This window comes from Natator depressus, chromosome 10, assembly GCF_965152275.1.
Source record: "Natator depressus isolate rNatDep1 chromosome 10, rNatDep2.hap1, whole genome shotgun sequence".
NCBI lineage: Eukaryota > Metazoa > Chordata > Testudines > Cheloniidae > Natator > Natator depressus.
In genome coordinates, this window is record NC_134243.1 from 21,641,048 (window position 1) to 21,658,045 (window position 16,998).

The following is a 16,998-nucleotide window of genomic DNA, read 5'->3' on the forward strand; positions in this document are numbered from 1 at the left end:
TGGGGTGGGCGTTACACCCGTGGGGCCCGGGACACACCCCACGGTGCGGGAGAGCTGGGCCGCTCCTCTCTTCCCGCGAGCGGCTCCTTCCCCTTTGGCGTTTGTGTCCTGCAGGAGGTGCTAGCGCTCGCGCAGCGGCTCGGCGCCCATAGCTAGCGTAAGGAGTCGTCGCCTGGCGTTTGGTTGAAGGCGGCGGTTTCACTGCTGCTAATGCGCATGCTCTGCTCTCCTGCGTGCGCAACGGCTGCTGGTCTGTCAGCCCGGCCGGTTATGGCGGCGCCGCTGGAGCACGAGAACCAGGTTTTCCTGGATCTCTTCCACCAAGACGGGCTGGTGATCTGCGCCCGCGGCCTGGGCATCGACCGCATCCTGCTGCGCTTCCTCCGCCTCTACTGCGAGCCGGCCAGCCTGGTGCTGGTGCTCAACACCGGCCCGGCCGAGGAGGTGAGGGGCTGCTCTCCAGGGCGTGGGGAGAGTCGATGCCTACGCGCCTTCTTCAGGCGGGAGGACACTCCCTCAGGTCTCTCCTTGGGGGTCAGTTCCCCCGACCTGCCCCCAACCACCTCTCACGGGGGTGGGAACCTTTCCTCCCCTCCCTTCAGGGGGAGTGGGATATGATCGTCCTGACACACACATACGCACTCCTGTCCCCAAAATCCCCTCGCTGCGAGTGGGTTGCAATTTAAATCCCTTCCTCACATACAGACCTACCCACTTTAAAGAATTGGGGTGCGATTTCTCCCCCCAAACCTACCCCACTGTTCCCTCATATTCAGAGTGCATTCTTCTTCCTCAGAAGTTTCAAGTGGGGGCCACTTTCCAGACTGGGTATATTAATCATCTTGGTACCTTTAGAACTAGTTGTGACGGAGAGTTGCCTTGAGGAGTTGGTACTGAACCAATGTCTCAACAGCATGGTAGGAGATATGGTGCTGCTGAAGTTGCCAATACACTTAAGTCTTGATCAGCGGTTATTAAAGATTGTGTTTCATTGATGGAGATGTATGTTGAATGGAATTGGGCAAATACTGTACCCAAGTACTAGTGAACAGTCAGTCAAATAAAAACTTTGTTTGCTTTACTATTAGCAACCTGACCTAACTACCTGTAAACCTTTGTATAAGCAAATACTTGGTGGTGGAAGGAGAGTGTTGAATACCTGTGCACATACATATATATCTGCATGTTTCTGTGCACTGTGTTGAAAGCCCTTAGTAAATTTGGGAGTGATCCAGTCAAGTAACAGAAACAATACTGAGGGCAAGTCTACACGACAGCACTACATCAGCACAGCTACAGTTCGTCTGGTGAAGACGCGCTATGCCAACAGGAGAGCGAGTGTGTAGGTCCTAATCCAGCAAGACCAGGTTTACACTATAAAGTTAGGTCGACAGCTATGTTATCCAGGGGTATGAAAAATCCACACCCCCTCAACAAAGTAGTTAAACTGACCTAGCCTCTGGTGCGCATAGCCCTAGGTCTACTGAAGAATTCTTTTGTTGACCTGACTACCCTCTCGGAGAGGTGGTTTAACTGTAGTGATGGGAGAACTCCTCCTGTAGCTGCCGTGAGCAACACTGATTAGTGCTACAGCAGCAGCATTTCTAGTGATGGCATAGTTTCAGGCACATGCTTAACTTTAAGTGTAAGTATTGTCCTGCTGAAGTCAGTGTTTGCAGGATCAGATCAGGGTCCCAGTAACTGGTCACACAGCATGAAACACAGAATAATTAGTAAGCTGTCCATATGCTAAAATATGTTTGCATAAACTGTTTTTTGGACAATGGAAATTTGTGAATAACTAATGACCAGAAAGAGTATAAAATTGTTGAATAAATGAATAAAATTACCAATCTCTAATACTTAGTTTAATTAAGGAACTGTTTGCCCTCTCTGACCTCTTCCCTTTTTTATGTATAGAACATTTTTTTTTCCGTCACTTTATCTTTTTACTTCATTGAAACAAGGCAAAGGTGTGTGTGGGGAGAGGGAGGAAATCTGCTGGCACTTTTCAAGAGTAGATATGTTAATCCTGGGAAACTGGGCAAATTCTAAACCAGGTAATTGCATTCTATCTATGGAGATTTCCCCTTCAGTTTAGTTGAATAAATATTCTTCTTACCATCCTTTTATGTTGTGTAATGATGCTGATTGTTAATAATTAATTACTACATTTCACCACATGGTTGGATTTCAGTGTAAAATAAAGTGACCCTTTTGTTTAGTCCAGTGGTTTTCAACCTGTGGTCCATGAACCTCTGCTGGTCTGCAGACTATGCCTAAGATTTTCAAAGGCATCCACACCTCCAGTCAAAATTTTTAGGGGTCTGCAAATGAAAAAATATTGAAAACCACTGGTTTAGGCTATGTCTACACTACGGACCTTACAGCGGGATAGCTGTACCGCTGTAAGGTCTCCCATGTAGCCGTGCTTTGCCTGCAGGAGAGAGCACTCCTGCCAGCATAATTAAACCACCCCAACGAGCGGCGTTAGCTGTGTCCAGAGGAGAGCCTCTTCTGCTGACATAGTGCTGTCCACACCATTCTTTTGTCAGTGAAACTTATGTTGGGTAGGGGTGTGATTTTTTTTCACACCCCGACCAACAAAAATGGTAATATAGACAAAGCCTCGATCTGTGTGTCTATTTTTAAGAATTTTGAGATCCTTTAGGATGAAGGGCCTCAGACAAATGTAATATAATACATAACCACAGAATAATATGATTATGATCTTATTTATATAGGGCTTTTCATCCTAAGGACTCTAAAACACTTTTAAAACAGATACATAGACTACACAAACAGGTCACTTTATTCTCTGCTGAAATGCAGCTATATGGTGAAATATATTCTTTGTATTGTAATAGTAGCCCTACTCATGGATCAGGACCCCAGTGTGCTAATCACTGTACAAACAGAACAGAGACAGTCCTTCACTCTTTTAATTATCTAAGTTACTTTTAAAAATAAGACTTAGAACAGGGATCGGCAACCTTTGGCACATGGCCTGCCAGGGTAAGCCCCGTGGCTGGGCAGGCCGGTTTGTTTACCTGCTGTGTCTGCAGTTTTGGCCAATCGCAGCTCCCACTGGCCGGGGTTTGCCGTTCCAGGCCAATGGGGGCTGTGGGAAGCGGCGGCCAGCACAGACCTCGGCCCACGCCGCTTCCCGCGGCCACCATTGGCCTGGAGCGGCGAACCGCAGCCAGTGGGATCTGCGATCGGCTGAGCCTGCAGACGCGACAGGTAAGCAAACCGGCCCAGCCAGCCAGGGGGCTTACCCTGGCGGGCCGCATGCCAAAGGTTGCCAATCCTTGACTTAGGGTCTTAAGTCCCTTGGATGCTTTTGAAAATGTTACCCATAATACTTGACCAGAAAAATATATGTTGCATCTAGATATATAGGTAATCGTGGCTCATGATTACTACTTTGTAGATTTTTGATGGCAGCCCCTGAAAAATCAATAAGAATATAGAAATCTATAATTGTTTGCATCTGTTTAATCAAAGCAATTACCCTGGTGAAATACTGTGTTTGTGTTTGGTTTAGGAGTATTTTATTGATCAGCTGAGGTCAGATGGAGTTGTCCATCTTCCTCGGCGTGTTACCAATGAAATTACAAGCAACTGTAGATATGAAGTTTACACACAAGGTGGTGTCCTCTTCGCAACAAGTCGAATTCTTGTGGTGGATTTCTTGACAGATAGAATTCCTTCAAATCTTATAACTGGTAAGAGTTTAGTGCAAGCAAGCTAAAAATTTTCCATTTATAATCCTTTTACTTCACCTATACACACAGGGATTAGTTCTGCAACCTTTACTTATGGGTAGTCCAATTGATGTGTGTAAGGGCTGAAGAATTAGGCCTTTGTGAAAGTTGCAGTAACGATGCCTGTGTTAAAGGTGATGTGAAAAGCTTGTGGCGTTTTATTCTGCTTTATATAAATTAGACTTGAAAGTTGTTGTGTGTTTTTCTACTTGTTTTATTAATATTAAAATTTTAGATCTTGTCTAGCCTAGAAGACACACTAGTGATTGGAGAGCTAGTACAATAATTACACAAGACCCCCAAAATTGAAAATTGGAAGGGAAAGGAATTTTTAGCCAGATAATAAAATTCTGGATTTTGTTAATGCTTAAACATAATTGATTAATGAACACTTTGGAGAAAGTGAATCTCTGTTACAGATATTCCATCCCTTCAATAAACATGTGAGAGTTCCCACTATGTTAGAACCTTTAAGAGGTTTTACAGCAAACCGGGGTAGATGAATCTTAACATTCTTGATATTTCTAGTTTGAAGAACGAATAAAGATGGGAATTGGGAGGTTCTTTAGGCCTTCTGTACAACAGAAATAACAAAAAAGGCACAAATCAATTTTTAAATGCTTTGCGGATCATTTATAACTTGGTCTTTTATTTTGATGCTATTACCACAAGATGTCAGTGTCACCGTAGCTATTATAGTTTCATATCTTGTTGTACACATTGGTTGGAATATTAGAAATGGTATTGGATATAATGGAAAGGATGGAATAATTCTAGAAAAATATGTTTGTGACGTTCTCATTCCTTTTTAAATGTATCTGATATCTCTAGACATGCAAACAGTGTATCCATTTCTTTTATGAAAAAAAAAATCTTGCATTTTACAATCTAAGCATAGATTATAAGGCCAGAAGGGACAGTTGAGATCTAGTCTGAAGTCCTGCATAACACAAGCCAGAGGACTTACCTGAATTTAATTCCTGTTTCAAGTCCCATAGCTATGGCTGAACTAGAGAAAGTCTTTTAGAGAAAACATCCAATTGGGATTTAAAAACTTCCAGTGAAAGAGAATCCAGCAAAACCCTTGGTAATATGTTCTAATGATTAATTACTCTCTCTGTTAAAAAATTGCTCTTCATTTCTAGTCTGGACTTGTCCAGCTTTAACCTCCAGCTATTGAATTTTGTTATATACCTTTGTCTGCTAGACTGAAGAAACCTCTGTGATAGATATTATGAACGCATGAGATATTCAAAGACTATTGTATCAACTGTATACATCAGGGGTTCTCAAACTTCATTGCACCACAACCCCCCCTTCTGACAATAAAGTTACTACATGACCCCAGGGGGGTTGGCACCCGAAAGGGGAAAGGGGGCTGCAACCTGAGCCCCATTGCCCCGGGTGGGGGTGAAGCTTGGGCTTCAGCTTCAGCTCTGGGTCCCAGCAAGTCTAATGCTGGCCCTGGCAACACCATTAAAATGGGGTCTTAACCCAGATGGGGTCTTGACCAACAGTTTGAGAACCGCTGGTATACATTATATGTATTTTGAAGAGTTTAGATTATATTCTGGTCCCATGGGGGAGTTACAGGAGTTTCCTGCAAGAACTAAAATCACTGGTAACTTGTGGTGAGGGAGGGGTAATAAATTTGTAAATCTCTAGGCACATAAAGAAGTCTGGAGGAGTCTCACATACCCTACCCTGAGGGAAATTGCATATTCTAGTTTGATCTGATTGAAGAAGCCTGGCAAACAAAGACGTGAGAAATGTATAATGTGACCACCCTGACATGGAGACAGGGTTCACTCTTACCCAATCCAAGAACTGGCATGGTGCTGTGATGACAAGAAACAGGCCCTGTGGAAAGGGCCTTAAAGACTTTGAAACCTGCCATGGTCTTCATGTGGAAAATAGATGACTGCCAGCTAAGCGAAGGACTGCATGTAAATAGTTTATTGTTTTTAAGATCTATTTTTCTCTGTAATGATTTTGTTCTGAATAAATAATACTTTGCTTTACAAAAGCTGCCTGGTCACTGGTTAAACCCGTCATTGCCCCGAGAGAGAGAAGAGTTGCAAGTGCTGGACTAAACTCAGACCTGCTGGAATAATTGTAATGAAATGAAGGAGGAATTGTAGCCTAAATACCCAATCTAGAAGGAGAGAGTCACAACAGTTTGCTCCAAGAAAGGTGACAGCTAGAGGTCTGAGTCTTAAGCAGGTGCCTTTAAGGAAAGGGTCAGAGGTGCAGTTTCTTCAGGAACAATGACACCCTCTATTTTCAAATTTCTGTTCCCCATGGAGGTATTGCTAGACTGTGATCAAGTCACCTCTTGTCCTTCTCTTTGATAAGCTAAACAGATTGAACTCCTTGAATCTTTTACTAGAAGGCATGTTTTACAATCCTTTAATCGTTCTTGTGGCTCTTCTCTGACCCCTCTCCAATTTATCAACATCCTTGAATTGTGGGCACCAGAACTGGACACAGAGTTCTGGCAGTGGTTGCACCAGTGCCAAATACAGAGGTAAAATAACCTCCCTACTCCTACTCATCATTTCCTTGTATACCGATCCAAGGATTGCATTAGCCCCTTTTGGCCACAGCAGCACACTTGGGGGCTCGTGTTCAGCTGATTATCCCCATGCCCCCAAGTCTCTTTCAGAGTCACTGTTCTCCAGGGTAGAGTCCACTCCTGTTGTAAAAGTATGGCTTATATTCTTAATTGCTAGAGAACAAGAGATTTTATTACAAATTCACACATTAGTAATAGATGATATATAATCAGCATTGCTTGAACAATGAAACAGATAAGTATTTTTAAGCAGTTTATAGGAATGTAGTTGTCTTTAAATCAAAGTAGCATATATTAAATTCATTAGAAACTGGCCAATTGATATCAAATTAATTGTAAGTGCACATCCTGTGGGAGCATTTCTAATGGGGTCCTACGGGTTCTTGGCCCAATGCTATTCAGTATCTTTATTAATGAGCTGAAAGAAAATATAAAATCATTACTGATAAAGTTTGCAAATAACACAAATTTGTGGAGTGGTAAATAATGAGCACAGGTCAGATCTGCGGGGTGATCTGGATCACATTGTAAGATGTTATTCAAATGAGCCCATGCATTTTAATATAGCTAAATGCAAAGTCACATATTCAGGAACCAAGAATGTAGGTCACACTTATAAGATTGGGGGCACTCTATTTTGAAATGCAGTGACTCAAAAAGAATTCAGGATCATGGTGGATAACCAACTGAACATAAGCTTCCAATGTGACATGGTAATGGAAGAGAGTAAACGTGATCCTTGCATATTTAAGCAGAGGAATATGGAATAAAAGTAGGTGAGTGGTGTAGTCACTGTTATGTACAACATTAGTGAGACTGTTACTAAAATACTGTCAGTTCTGGGGCCCACACTTTGCAAGAATTATTAGAAGTGTGAAAACTTAATGTAATCGTACAAAGGCATAACAAGATCAATGGCTGGAAGCTGAAGCTAGTCAAACTCAGACTAGAAATAAAGATGCAATTTTTTTTAACAGGAAGGTGATTAATCATTAGAACAACTTACCTAGGGATATGATGGATTCACTGGAGTTTGAAGTCCTTAAACCAAGATTTAGATGTCTTTCTAAAAGAGATGCTGTAGCTTAACCAGCCTGTCTTCGCTAGGAAAAAATACTTTTTAATGTGTGTTAAATAATGGGTTTAAATTCTAGTGCAGACAAGGCAAACTGTAGTTTCAACTGGTTTTATCTGGGTGACGTAATCCCTAGGCTCATCCGTATGGTTTACCCCAACCACCTAATACATGTTAAAAGTACAACTTGCCTTGTCTACCTTAGCATTTTAACAATTGTTAGAAATACACCTTTTTTTAGTTTCAGAGTAGCAGCCGTGTTAGTCTGTATTCACAAAAAGAAAAGGAGTACTTGTGGCACCTGAGAGACTAACAAATTTATTTGAGCATAAGCTTTCGTGAGCTACAGCTCACTTCACGTAGACGTTGCCTTGGTGAAATTCTATGGCCTATATTTTGCAGGAAACAGACTAGAATCATAGAGATTCCTTCTGCCATTAAAAATCTATGAAAATCATAAAAAATATGCTAAAGAAATGTCTTGAGGGGTTCTTTCATCATGAACAAAATGTCATCAGGTGTTTCAGTTCTGTAGGTTACAACCTTTTTGTAGATAAATTAATAATGTGACCTTTAAAATCCCTACACTGCAGTGTGATAATACTGTGTTAACTTCTAATTTACCAGCATTTTAAATTCTTAGGATAACTTCTAGAATTTTATAATGCAACTAAGAATCCAAATTAAGCCCTACTGTTTTCCTTTTTTGTCTCCTTTCCATTTAAGTAGAAGTATTTTTTGTCTAAAGATGCCTCATTAACACAGCTATAGTGTTCAGGAGGAGGGGGCTTGAGAACTGTTTCGACTGGTCCTACATGATTCCATATTTGCAGCATATGACAGAAGATTTAAATTCCTATTGCTGTTTAATTGGCAAAACATTAAAAGAATAATGCATTCTTGTGGAAAAAATAGACCCAATATTTTAACTTTTTTTTTTCTCCCCATTTGTGTAACTTGAAAACCTCTTATTCTGCCAGGTATTTTGGTATACAAAGCACACAGAATCATTGAATCTTGTCAGGAAGCATTTATCTTGCGACTCTTTCGCCAGAAGAACAAGAAGGGGTTCATCAAAGCCTTTACAGACAATGCCATTGCCTTTGATACTGGCTTTTGTCATGTGGAAAGAGTGATGAGAAATCTCTTTGTACGGAAACTTTATCTGTGGCCAAGGTAAGATGCCTTGGTACTTCACAATGTATTTTTATTAACTGAGTCTTGTTTTTTGGATTGTGGTAGTTTTTCATAGGTTTATGTCTTCAACATCGAGGTTTAAATCAAAAGCTAAGGTGTTCTTTTAAATGTGTATATAAAGTCTGAAGAATATCTGCATTTGACTGATGGAAACTAAGGCACAGAGTTTGATTTGCCTTAGGTCTCATAGTGAGTTAGAGCAAAGCCCGGAACAGGATTGAAATCTCTTGTCTTACTCCAGTTGAGACAATGAACATTGAAAATGCAGAGAAAATTTTTTCCATTGGATAGGAAAGTCATCTTTTGTACCCCACTTTACTGTTTCTTTAGCCCACTCTCAAGTGGTCCACTCACCTTTTCCTTCTTTGTTCTGTCACATGCCACTGTAAGCAGTATCTTCAGAAGCTTTTGTTTTAGTTGTAGAAGGGAGCAAAAGTGGGCTTAATTGGGGTAGGAAAGGGTGAACAGTGGATGTGCACAATGCTCTCTTGCTTCTAAATCATGAAATCCCCTGTACAAGTTGGAGATTCTGTGGGTCAGGAAGATGTGCACTTAAGTTTAGAGGGAGCAGACAAGACGAGCTACTGCTCCTCATATCATACTCCATTATCAACATTAATTCCCATGTATGTAATGGGGTATAGAATAGCCGAGAGGAGCATTATAAAGGGGTCCTGATACTTGTATGGAGGGCTGGGGGGTCTACAGAATTTATTGGTGGATTCTTGGGCTACACCGGATTTAGATACCTTATTCTGCCTGTTATATGGGATTTTTCCTTTCCACTGGACTGCAGGATTTGGCCCATCCATGGTTATTCTGTGGAATACAATACAACCACATTTATCTGACTCACCCTTAACCAGCTCTCCGTATTTACCAAACAACCAGGACTCCAGGGCCATAAGTGGATGATCGCTCCTGTAGCCCATAGATGGTGCTGCAGCATTGCATTTTCCCATTCTCCAGTTTATCTGGAGTTTTGATTATCTGATGTGGCCCCAGTCCCAATTAGACCGGATAAATGGGTTTCTAGTATATAATATTGTAATTCTCCATCTCCTTATGTCTATGAGCTTTGTTATTCTATGGATACTTGACAAGGACTAATACAGGTGTGATCAAAGCATAAATAGTTTCTTGAGGCTGATCGTACACACTGGCAACTACCCTCACTTCTATAGAACACAGTGCACTTTTCAGTTAGCTTAGTAGTTTAACTTACACTGATTCTAAAACTCATTTTATGTGAATGTATTAAATAATTGTGGCACTAAGCCTGTAAGGGTTCTGTACTGCTCATATAAATCTTCATAAGCTATTTTCTCCCTAGGTTTCATATAGCGGTGAATTCATTTTTAGAGAAACACAAACCTGAAGTGGTGGAAATACACGTATCCATGACCCCTGCCATGCTCACTATCCAGACCTCTATACTAGACATCCTGAATGTTTGTCTGAGAGAACTCAAACGCTATAACCCAGCTCTTGAAGTAGAAGACTTATCATTAGAAAATGCTATTGGAAAACCTTTTGACAAGGTAAATTTTGTTTTTGTTTGCTATGATGTAACTGTAAAGAATGCAGGTCATTTTACTAGTTAGCATTCTGTACAATAATGTACTGTTATAATTCCAAAAAATAGGTAGAAGCAATTTAAAACCTCACCTTCAGCATGCTCATTGCCATTGTAAACTGAGAATTGTAGTAATCTGTAGTATTGATTGTGTGTAGTTGCCACTGTAAAATTAGATAGTAATCTCTTTGGGGCAGGGACCATCTTTTTGGTCTATGTTTGTACAGCACTTAGCACAGTGGAGTCCTGCTCCATAACTAGGGCTATGGTAATACAAATAATAATAATGGGGCAATTTTTAACATTGTAAAGACTAAATTATTTCTGTGTAGCTTAGCTACTTAGTCTTCTTTATTATGTTTAATTCCTTATTTTTTGTAGTTAGCTATATCGAATGGGAAAATAAGATTTATAATTACCATCTGTTACTGTGTACTAATGTATGCCATGTTGTAGTTGTGTTGGTCCCAGGATATTAGAGAGACAAGGTGGAAGAGCTCAAAAGCTTGTCTTTCTTACCAGCAGAATTTGGTTCAATAAAATATATGACCTTACTCACTGTGTCATAATAGCATTTTAAAGATTTAAGATGGCTGTACAGTTTCTGCTCAGAATATTCCTTAATATTAAAGAAGAGATGATAATGTATACAGTATTTCTTTCTTGACAACATGCTCATGTTCTTATTAGTAGGATCTCTTCCTATGCATGGAAAGCAGCATATACCAAGGTGTATTTGTTTTGTATCGAGTTGCTGTATGTCATTAACCATGTTTTATATTGCTATTGGTAGTAAAGCTGCAACTTGGTTGATGTACTTTTGCAGAGTACAACCACATACTTCAACATTCACTTTGTGACACAGTTTACTTACATGCATTATCTCTGTTTTTATGTTAACATTAGGCTTTCTGGCTTTTTGTAGAAAATGTTTTTGTTTTATAAAAATACCAAAATTGCCCATCTCTAGGGTGCTCGTCTGTTATGAGAACAAGATGATAGTATGGTGCTTTCTTCTTTCACTGAATAAAGTGTACTGAATACTAAGGCCACAGGGCAGCTCAAGTGAAATTAGATAGGTATGTTTGTCTCTTTCCTTCTCACAGCAGCTGTGGTTTATTTCAAGGAAAAATCTACACTTAATGCAGTAGAGGAGGCAGATATCTGTTAATTGTTCAGTTATGTTTTATATAAAATCGCATATATTTCACTACATTTCCAAGATACTGGTTTACTTACTGTAAATATTATAACTATTAAATACGTTTTTATTTGGGTACTTTTGGCAAAGTAACTATAATGTGTTTGTTATGTACACTTGTAATGGTACCTGTACCTGGATACTATGGGCCTGATACAATGCCTATAAAATCATAGAATTGTAGGAGTGGAAGGGACCTTGAGAGATCTTCTAGTCCAGTCCCGTGCACTCAAGGCAGGATTAAGTATTATCTAGACCATCCCTGACAGCTCTCTGTCTAACTTGCTCTTAAAAATCTCCAATGATGGAGATTTCACAACCTCCCTCAGCAGTTTATTCCAGTGCTTAACCACGCTGACAATTAGGAAGTTTTTCCTAATGTCCAACCTAAATTGCCGTTGCTGCAATATAAGCCCATTGCTTCTTGTCCTATCCTCAGAGGTTAAAGAGAGCAATTTTTCTCCCTCCTCTTCCTTGTAACAACCTTTTATGTACTTGAAAACCGTTCTCATGTTCCTCCCTCAATCTTCTCTTCCCCAGACTAAACAAACCCAATCTTTTCAATCCTCCCTTATAAGTTATGTTTTCTAGATCTCAGTCATTTTTGTTGCTCTTCTCTAGACTGTCTCAAATTTGTCCACATCTTTCCTGAAATGTGGCATCCAGAACTGGACACAATACTCTCAAGTAAGGCCTAATCAGCATGGAGTAGAGCAGAAGAATTACTTCTTGTGTCTTGCTTACAACACTCCTGCCGATACAGCCCAGAATGATGTTTGCTTTTTTTTGCAACACTGTTAGTGTTGACTTATATTTAGCTTGTGATCCACTATGACCCGCAGATCCCTTTCCAGAGTACTACTTCCTAGGCAATCATTTCCCATTTTGTATGTGTGCAACTGATTTTCCCTTCCTAAGTGGAGTACTTTGCATTTGTCCTTATTGAATTCCATCCTATTTACTTCAGACCATTTCACCAGTTTGTCCAGATCATTTTGAATTGTAATCCTACCCTCCAAAGCACTTCCAACCCTTCCCAGCTTGCTGTCATCTGCAAACTTTATAGGTCTACGCTTTATGCCATTATCTAAATCATTGATGAAGATATTGAACAGAACTGGACCCAGAACTGATCTCTACGGGACCCCACTGGATATGTCCTTCCAGCTTGATTGTGAACCACTGATAACTACTCTCTAGGAATGGTTTTCCAACCAGTTGTGCACCCATTTTATACTAGCTTTATCTTGGTTGTATTTCCCTAATTTGTTTATGAGAGAAGGTCATGCGAGACTTTATCAAAAAGCCTTACTAAAGACAAGATATACGACAGCTACCTCTTCCCCTCTATCCACAAAGCTTGTTACCCTGTCAAAGAAGCTGTTAATTTGGTTTGACATGATTTGTTCTTGACGAATCCATGCTGACTATTACTTATCACCTTATTATCTTCTAGGTGTCTGCAGATTGCTGCTTAAATATTTGCTCCTTTATCTTTCCGGGTCCTGAAGTTAAGCTGACTGGTCTGTAATTCCCTGGGTTGTCCTTATTCCCCTTTTTATAGATTGGCACTATATTTGCCCTTTTTCAGTCCTCTGGAAACTCACCCATCTTCCATGACTTTTCAAAGATAATCACTAATGGCTCAGATTTCCTCAGTCAGCTCCTTGAGTATTCTAGGATATATTTCATCTGGCCATGGTGACTTGAAAACATCTAACTTGTCTAAGTAATTTTCAACTTGTTCTTTCCCTATTTTAGCTTCTGATCATACCTCATTTTCACTGACATTCATTAAGTTAGATGCTCAATTGCTACTAAATTTTTTGGTGAAAACAGAAACAAAAAAGTCATTTAGCACTTCTGCCCTTTCTACATTTTCTGTTGTTGTTCCTCCCCTCCCCTTCCCTCCCCTTGAATAATGGGCCTACCTTGTCCTTGATCTTCCTCTTGCTTCTAATGTATTTATAGAATGTTTTCTTGTTACCCTTTATATCTTTAGCTAGTTTAATCTCAATGAAAGTCAGTAGAAACATTCAGTGGACATTGATTCAGCCCCTAAATCTATTACAAAGAAAAGGGGCTGATGTGTAGTGCTCTGTGGTTTTTTGCAGATCATAGAATATCAGGGTTGGAAGGGACATAAGGGACCTCAGGAGGTCATCTAGTCCATCCCCCTGCTCAAAGCAGGACCAATCCCCGACTAAATCATCCCAGCCAGGGCTTCGTCAAGCCTGACCTTAAAAACTTCAAAGGAAGGAGATTCCACCACCTCCTAGGTAACGCATTCCAGTGCTTCACCACCCTCCTAGTGAAAAAGTTTTTCCTAATATCCAACCTAAACCTCCCCCACTGCAACTTGAGACCATTACTCCTTGTTCTGTCATCTGCTACCACTGAGAACAGTCTAGATCCATCCTCTTTGGAACCCCCTTTCAGGTAGTTGAAAGCAGCTATCAAATCCCCCCTCATTCTTCTCTTCCGCAGACTAAACAATCCCAGTTCCCTCAGCCTCTCCTCCTGATCATTTTTGTTGCCCTCCGCTGGACGTTTTCCAATTTTTCCACATCCTTCTTGTAGCGTGGGGCCCAAAACTGGACACAGTACTCCAGATGAGGCCTCACCAATGTCGAATAGAGGGGAACAATCACGACCCTCTATCTGCTGGCTATTCTCCTACTTATACGTACCAAAATGCCATTGGCCTTCTTGGCAACAAGGGCACACTGTTGACTCATATCCAGCTTTTCGTCCACTGTAACCCCTAGGTCCTTTTCTGCAGAACTGCTGCCTAGCCATTCGGTCCCTAGTCTGTAGCGGGGCATGAGATTCTTCTGTCCTAAGTGCAGGACTCTGCACATGTCCTTGTTGAACCTCATCAGATTTCTTTTGGCCCAGTCCTCTAATTTGTCTAGGGCCCTCTGTATCCTACCCCTACCCTCCAGTGTATCTACCTCTCCTCCCAGTTTAGTGTCATCTGCAAACTTGCTGAGGGTGCAATCCACGCCATCCTCCAGATCATTTATGAAGATATTGAACAAAACTGACCCCAGGACCGACCCTTGGGGCACTCCACTTGATACCGGCTGCCAACTAGACATGGAGCCATTGATCACTACTCGTTGAGCCCGACAATCTAACCAGCTTTCTCTCCACCTTATCGTCCATTCATCCAGCCCATACTTCTTTAACTTGCTGGCAAGAATACTGTGGGAGACCGTGTCAAAAGCTTTGCTAAAGTTAAGGAACAACATGTCCACTGCTTTCCCCTCGTCCACAGAGCCAGTTATCTCGTCACAGAAGGCAATTAGATTAGTCAGGCATGACTTGCCCTTGGTGAATCCATGCTGACTGTTCCTGATCACTTTCCTCTCCTCTAAGTGCTTCAGAATTGATTCCTTGCGGACCTGCTCCATGATTTTTCCAGGGACTGAGGTGAGGCTGACTGGCCTGTAGTTCCCCGGTTCCTCCCTCTTCCCTTTTTTAAAGATGGGCACTACATTAGCCTTTTTCCAGTCGTCCGGGACCTCCCCCGATCGCCATGTGAAATAACACAAAATAAAACAAAGATTAAAACAAAATAAAATGAAAAATTTACCTCGCAGTGGCAGCTCCTGTCCTGTAGGGCTGAGCACAGCTCCCCACTCCAGGCATTGCGACCTTGTGTGCTTGTCCACAGCACCACTTGGGTTTGGCCTGGCCACCCTTCTATCATCATGACAAAAGGGCGGTCATGCCAAATTTGAGTGAGTGGTGCTGCTATCCCGTTTTACAGGTAACAACACCTGGAGCAGGATGCCAGTCCGATCCCCACAATACAGGTACCACTGTTCCAGGGTGAGTGGGGGATAGGCTTGCTCTGCAACCACCCCCTCAAGGGTCTCTACACCACAGAGGCAGGAATCAACACACATATCCCCAGGGTCTCCCCTCCCTCCTGGGGCAAGAACCAAACACACTCCAGGGCCTCCCACACCCCTGGGGGGCTGGAACCATACACCCTCCCCATGGCCTCAAGCCGTGGGGGAGAAGGGGGGGGAAGAATGAACAAGAAATTCCTGAAACAGAAAACAAAAAATATTTTAAAAAGTTTCATGAGGCTCTACTGATGCATTGTGTTTGCAACACTTAACTTTCCAATTTATATTTCTAGACAATTCGTCACTATTTGGATCCTCTTTGGCACCAACTTGGAGCTAAGACCAAATCTTTGGTTCAAGATTTGAAGATATTACGTACTTTGCTACAGTATCTAACTCAGTATGATTGTGTCACCTTTCTTAACCTTGTGGAGTCATTGAGAGCAACTGAAAAAGCATTTGGTCAGAATTCAGGTATGAGTTATGAGTATAACATTCTAGAAGTGAATACATGAGTGAAACCTTGATTTTTTTTTTTTTTTGAATAATCAAAAACCCGTACTAGCCATACTAAGGTTTCTAATTAAGCTTATGTACCTAGCCATAAGGATGGAGGTTTTATTGACAGTTAATGCTTTCACCCTCCCACTTAACTGCTGTTACTTAATGTATAAAATATCAGAAAGTTGCATTTGTGTATCTTGCAAAGCAGTAATTATAAAACAAGCATGTAGGACAACTGTTTCACATGGAAGATTTGCGGCTTTCTTTTTTTTGAGAGGGTTGAAGTGGGCATGTTGCAAATACCTAATTGACTATTAATATTGTCTTCCTCCACCTTTAGGATGGCTATTTCTTGACTCTAGTACTTCAATGTTTGTAAATGCTCGAGCGAGAGTTTATCGCATTTCAGATGACAAAATAAGTAAGAAAAGCAAAGTATCTGAAAAAATGGATATAAAAGAGGGAAAAGGTATTGTGAGCATTTCTAATGCTGACTTCTTTGTGGACCAAAAACTCAGATTCAGTGAATTTGTCTTTATTCTGAAGTATGTTTACTAAAAGATCCCTTCAAAAAAATCTTCTTCAGCCAAGTTACTTCATCTCTAAATGTCAGATTCCCATCTGTAAAAGGGGGATAGTGGTGCTTTAGCCTCTTTTTAAAGTATTTTGTGATGTACTACTGGAAAGCCTTCTATAGGTGTTAGGTACCATTAGTGGTTTGTAAGTGGTTCTAGGGGCAAAGCACACGCCGACTACCTAGAAGTGTGAATTTACTCCATGCAGGACTATCTGCTGTTGCTAATTATAAATCCAAAATATAAATCAAAAGTTCTTAGTCTGGTACACTTAAAAAGATGGGTTCATAACTTCAGAAAGAAGGCATGAATTCACTGGTTTGTTAGTTCAGTTTACAAAACTATGCTGTTACTAATGTTCTGTACATTTGTATTACAGTATCTCCTAGAGACCCCAACTGAGATCAGGACCCTGTTGTGCTAGGTGCTGTCTAACACATTGAGATATAGTCCTAGCTCCAGAGAGCTTACAATAGACAAGACAAGACAAAGAATGGGAGGGGAAGCAAAGGTACAGAGTGGTAAAGTGACTTGCCCAGGTTGCACAGCAGGTCACTGGTGGAGGTCCTGTAGAATTGTTCTTGAGCCACTAAAGTGTTTAGTTTAATATTAGTCTGATGTTATTTTCATTTTATATAAGTGTGTGTATAGTCACAGTTATAAAAACA

At 41.0% G+C, this 16,998-nt stretch overlaps 1 protein-coding gene across 1 annotated transcript in view; it reads left to right on the forward strand.

The window, feature by feature from the left end:
* The first annotated feature begins 218 nt into the window (after window positions 1-218).
* The window catches only part of ERCC4 (ERCC excision repair 4, endonuclease catalytic subunit), a 31,456-nt gene continuing 14,676 nt past the window's right edge, over window positions 219-16,998 (forward strand). The window contains exons 1-6 of the mRNA XM_074964621.1: window positions 219-444; window positions 3,548-3,728; window positions 8,398-8,593; window positions 9,948-10,155; window positions 15,545-15,725; window positions 16,096-16,224. Of these exons, the coding sequence (XP_074820722.1) occupies window positions 271-444; window positions 3,548-3,728; window positions 8,398-8,593; window positions 9,948-10,155; window positions 15,545-15,725; window positions 16,096-16,224 (1,069 nt within the window). The 5' untranslated portion in view covers window positions 219-270. The remainder of the gene's footprint in view (window positions 445-3,547; window positions 3,729-8,397; window positions 8,594-9,947; window positions 10,156-15,544; window positions 15,726-16,095; window positions 16,225-16,998) is intronic.